At 31.6% G+C, this 5,161-nt stretch overlaps 1 protein-coding gene across 1 annotated transcript; it reads right to left on the bottom strand.

Annotated features, from left to right (window-relative positions):
• Positions 1 to 298: 298 nt before the first annotated feature.
• Positions 299 to 4,548, bottom strand: LOC145849067 (APOBEC1 complementation factor-like; the record flags this gene model as incomplete). The annotated part of the gene is made up of 6 exons (XM_082954150.1): positions 299 to 797; positions 880 to 981; positions 1,458 to 1,638; positions 3,070 to 3,436; positions 3,565 to 3,698; positions 4,361 to 4,548. Coding segments are annotated over 6 exons (1,332 nt in total), but the record flags the coding sequence as incomplete, so codon positions are not given.
• Between the last annotated feature and the right edge of the window lie 613 nt (positions 4,549 to 5,161).

The following is a 5,161-nucleotide window of genomic DNA, read 5'->3' on the forward strand; positions in this document are numbered from 1 at the left end:
AAATAATTAAATATACTTAATTAATTCATTTACAGAATTTCTAAAAGGAAGCAAAAACAGGTTGAACAGTTAAAACAAAAACATAAACGAGTATTTAACAACGTATGTCAAAAACGTTGTTTTAAATAACAAAAAGTGAAAAAAAAAACTACAGGTAAAAACACTTTAATAAAAGTTGTCTAAACTCTAAACGATCGTACATTAAAAATAGTTCTTTTTTTTACAATATTTAATTCTTTAAAAAAAGTTGTATAAAGTATTTTAAAACATATCTTAAGCTAGATGTTTAAAAAGAGAATGGAATAGTACGTAGCTTGGCTTGTAACTTTTTTCAACAAAAGTTGTATGGAATTCGAAAAAAAAAAAATATAGTAAAAGTAAAACTCATCATCTAAAAGTAATAAAAAATCTATAGAAGGAATATGAAGATAAATCGATCATTTTCCGTCGTTGTTGAACGAGTCTACAGCGACCTTCATCGACATGCTCGCGGCAGAAAGGTTGTTTTTATCGACATGCAAGAGCTTTAGGCTGTCCGAAATTTCCGGCTGCGGGTAATCGTCGAACGGCCCGGACAGCAAGTTTCCGCCGTCCAGCTCAAAACCGCAGAGGACCACCTGATCGGTGACGAATTGGGCGGCAATGTCGCGAGCCTGCCTAAGTGAGGTAGACAATTTGGTAGGGGTGAACTGCAGCCGATTGCGCTGCAAACTGCAGCTGCTGTTGCTGCTGGCCTGCCGCTTGCTGACCTGCTCCTTGATTTGCGAGCACCGCTGGCTGCTGCCCTGCAGCTCCACCTTGTGTTTATAAAAAATATTTTAGGAACTGTTGTAAATGATTTAATAAACAAACTAAAAGTTTGAGTGTCAATCTACAGACCTGGTATAAGAAAAGTTGATGACCACTCGGATGGCCACTGACCGAGTGAAGGTTGTAACTGGGCGTCTTGAACCCCTCTTTCTGGCACCACTCCTCCAATACCTTACAAAAGTTATAGTAAACATATGATTCAGTCAGGTGTAAATCTTTTATATAATAAATAGTTTCGGTCGAAAACTTAAATTCTTATGATTAGAAAAGCTTTCACGCTTTAACCAACACAAAAAAGTAGTTAAATGAAACCTTTTAAAGAATTTAAATACCTATATTCAAAGTCAAACATAAACTACTAAAACAAATAAAAAACAAAATAAAGCTTTAAAAAAATCTATATATCTCTACAAATTTATAAAAACATAAAGACGTTGTTCACCTAAAAACAAAGATAATAAAACATTTCAAATTTTAAAAAAGAAAACAATCTTATAATTTATACTCTTTTAGATAAGAAACCTTTAAATTGGAATTATATAAACTTCAAAATAAATTCTAAAAACAAAAATTTTAAAATTTAAACTCGAAACCACATCGGTTTGAAAATTTTTCGGGCAAACTATCTAGCTTTTATGGAGACAAACTTGAGCTGGAGGCTTCAGATGTGGCCTGAGAGATGACGGGCTGGTAGGGATGAGATCCATATCTGGCTGTAAGTCGTATTTCTCTGCCTGCCCCTCCGTGCTGCAATCCTCCTCCTCCTGATACCTGCTGCTGAGGTGCGAATTGTTGTGGTGGGAGCTGATGAAGTAGCTCGTCTGATACCTGAAATTGTAAAATATTTTAATGATGAATGAAATTATAGTTTTGATTAAACATATTATTTTACAAGAACTTAAAACTTCCTTTTATTAAATTTCGAAGGTTAGTGTAGTTTCTGTCAATGTTGTTTTGTGCTAAGTAAGTTTTTTGTTATATATAATACTGATGTAGAACTATTTATTAATCGTTTGGTATTTCTATTCTTTAAAAATAATTTAACAAGACATGACAAAAAGGGATAACAAAGAACTTTTTTAATTATAAGGAAATGTAATCTTATTGTATCATAAATTCAACTAAGTATTTTCACCAATACTTAGTTTATAAAAAAAAAATGTATTAAATAATTGTTCAAAAGTTATTATCATTGTTAAGAAATATTGAGTTATACTGATTTAAAACGAACTTCCTTTTAACTGCAAAATTACAAATACTTATTTTGTACCTCACTCAATGACTAGTTGCGTATTTTCGTTAGTGAATTCTTATAACGCATAATTTAATTATTGATTTGTACATTAAATTCTGATTATATGAAACTTAAACTGAGAAACAATTGGTCGTAAGAAGAATTTGAAAAGGTATAGTATAAATGTAAACTTTTAAACAATTTTTCAATACATTTTAGACTTTAAATAACATAAAAATCGATTTTTGAGTTAGATAATATTTTTTTTAACAGTTAAGCAAACTTTATCAATTGAGAAAAATAAAGTCTAAAGTTTTATGTATTATTAACTTTGCAAGTGTAATAAAAAATGATAAACTTTTTAATTTTTAAATGCTTCAACTGTCTTTATAATATACTGTTTCTCTTATTTGAAATAATAAAATTTGTATATTAGAAATATTTAATAAAACTAAATAAAAACGTTCAAACTGAAATTACCTTAATGATCAAAGTATAATTTTTAGTTTACCTAGAGAATTTTCAGATTAAATTTATTACTATTGGTTTTTGATTAAAATAAAATAAAATTAAAAACTAGAAAACCAATTTCATCAGTGATAGAAAGTTAATTCAAAAATAAGATCTACTAATTAACTTACGAAAGATAAAGAATAAAAAAGCAAATTATGTTTTCTAATTAACTAGAATCAATAATTAAACTAAAATACTGATAGTTAGTTGAAAAAGTTAGCTGTTAGCTTAGATTGAAAAAGGAGGTGATTAAACATTATTGAAAAATTTTAAAAGTTTTTTTCAAAACTTTAAAATTAAGAAATTTCAAAGTAAACTTTAGTAAAGTAAGAAATTAACAGTCTGCCACAAAATGCTCACTTTGAAACTTTTTAAAGAAATCTCATTGTTTTCATACAAATAAAGGTATTAGAAAACCCAATCAATTATTGCTCTTGTAAAAAAAATACTTATCTTTAGACTTCGCAGTGTGCATTCGGTAGAAGACAAAATTAATGTGAATTAAGTCACACCTGCTGTTGCAAATTTGCGGCACCAGCAGAAGAATCAATCCCGCTGGTGGCCACCGAAGGGCTACCGTGAGCATACCCTCTGTATTGCTGCCCCTCCCGCTCACGTATCCCCTGGAGTTCACTCCGATCCTACCTCTACCGCTTCGAATCCCCGCTCCTCCGACCGCGCCGGCTCTCGAACCCGCTCCCGTTGCTGCTCCGGGGATTCCCAGCGGCACTCCTGCCGCTCCGATGGTCGTCTGCAAAAGTCCCTGGGTTTGTATCTGCCTGGGTAGCGCCGACCCGGCCGGAAGCGCGAAGCGTTGCTGCTGGGGGTTGGCGGTCTGAAGGGTGTACGGGAGCTGTCCGTAATAAACTGGTCCGGTTCCTGAGCAGGTGCAACACAAATTAGAAAAAAATTATATGAAGTTTTATGAAGTATTATGAAAATTAATTAAAATTTTTGTAGTACCTTTACAAACACGAAAACATAAAAAATAATAATTAAGCAAGTACCAGGGTGAAAAGTCAAAGGGTAAGCCCCGGCTTGCAGTGTTGGGTCGAAAGTGGTGGCAACGAATGCTGGCACCTGCTGTGCTGCCTGGTTTTCACCTCCCTCGGCGCCGCTTCTGTTGTTCGCTCGTGTGTATCTGAAGTGTTTACATTTGCAAAGTATTTGAAAGATGAAAATAAAATAAATATTATTTTTCTGTAGGTAGTACTGTATTTTTAAGCTGTTTAAATCTATTGAAAGTTATAGACCAGCGGTCGGTAGCCTGTTGTAACTCGAGGACCGCACTATTTACAAAAAAGTTTTCGAGGGTTGCAATAATTTATAAATAATCATATTAATTAATAGAAAAATACAATTCTAAACAAAAATATAACAAAATAAGCAGTAAAATAGCACTAGTTAAGAGTAACTATTAAATTAAGAGCCTAGTTGTAAGTTTTTAATGCAAAATCTATTTTTTAATGTTTTTAAAAAAGTGTGTTTTTTAGATACAAAGTACCTCGTGGGCCTGAGATTTAGGCTTTGAAGGCCGTATTTGACCTGCGGGCCGCAGTTTGCCGACCCCTGTTATAGACAGTTTGAATAGAACTTAGTTCCATTGTACTAAAGAGATATTTTACTTCACTGTTTAATATAGTATGTTTAAGAAAAATTAAAAGAACAAATATAAAACTAAGAAGTTAAATTACAGATTATTTTTTTGGAACTTACTGGCTTACTTGCATTTACATGTTTTGAAAACCCATTACGTAATACTACTTAAACTATTACTAAATATTGTGTGTAATTTTAGCTTACCTTACGTAAGTTTCTCGGTCAACTGGCTTAGCAAGAGACACTTCCATAGGCGAGCCATCGAGAAGCTTACCATTGAGAGCTTTCATGCACTTGATTGCGTGCTCTCTTTGCGAAAAGTGGACAAATCCGTAATCTCGAATCTTTTTCACGCGCTCTATTGCTTCTTGAGGAACGATTGCTGTAAACTCCTGTAATATAAAGTTTGGTTATTAGAAACAAATATTTTCTATTTATTAACAGTTTGATTTTAGAAAAAAATGTTGGTACTGAGCTGACTTTTTTTTTTTGATGATTAATAAAGCTTTTAAACTTTGTCATTGAAATGTAAATAAGTTATACAATCGAAATAAACTATTTGAATAACTTTTAAAAGTATGAATATGGATTGGTTTTGTCCAATTTATGTGAAAGATATGCAATCAGTAAAAATAAAAAAAGTCTTTTTATTAATCATACTGAGCAAACTTAGTTCTTAAAATATGAAAACCAAATACGAATTAATGCTCAATTAAGTTTGAATCGAGGTGTGCTTGTTTGATTGATTAACTTTTTATTCGAAAGTCTATTGTGTCGCATTAACTTAGCTTTTTTTTTGATTATGTTTTTATAAACCTAAATATGGTTATAAAACTTAAAAGATAAATGTAGTAGTTTTTTTATTTGTTAATGTTTTTTATTAGATTATTTCTATGAAAAAAAAAAGATTTTTAGGTTAAAAACTACTTTATACCACTTTTATAACTTTAAAGCGTAACTTTTAAAACATTAAAAATCTAATAAATAGGCTTTTGACGGCGTTTA

Source organism: Thalia democratica, unplaced genomic scaffold (assembly GCF_965202585.1).
Source record: "Thalia democratica unplaced genomic scaffold, ktThaDemo2.hap1.1 HAP1_SCAFFOLD_2015, whole genome shotgun sequence".
NCBI classification, from domain to species: domain Eukaryota; kingdom Metazoa; phylum Chordata; class Thaliacea; order Salpida; family Salpidae; genus Thalia; species Thalia democratica.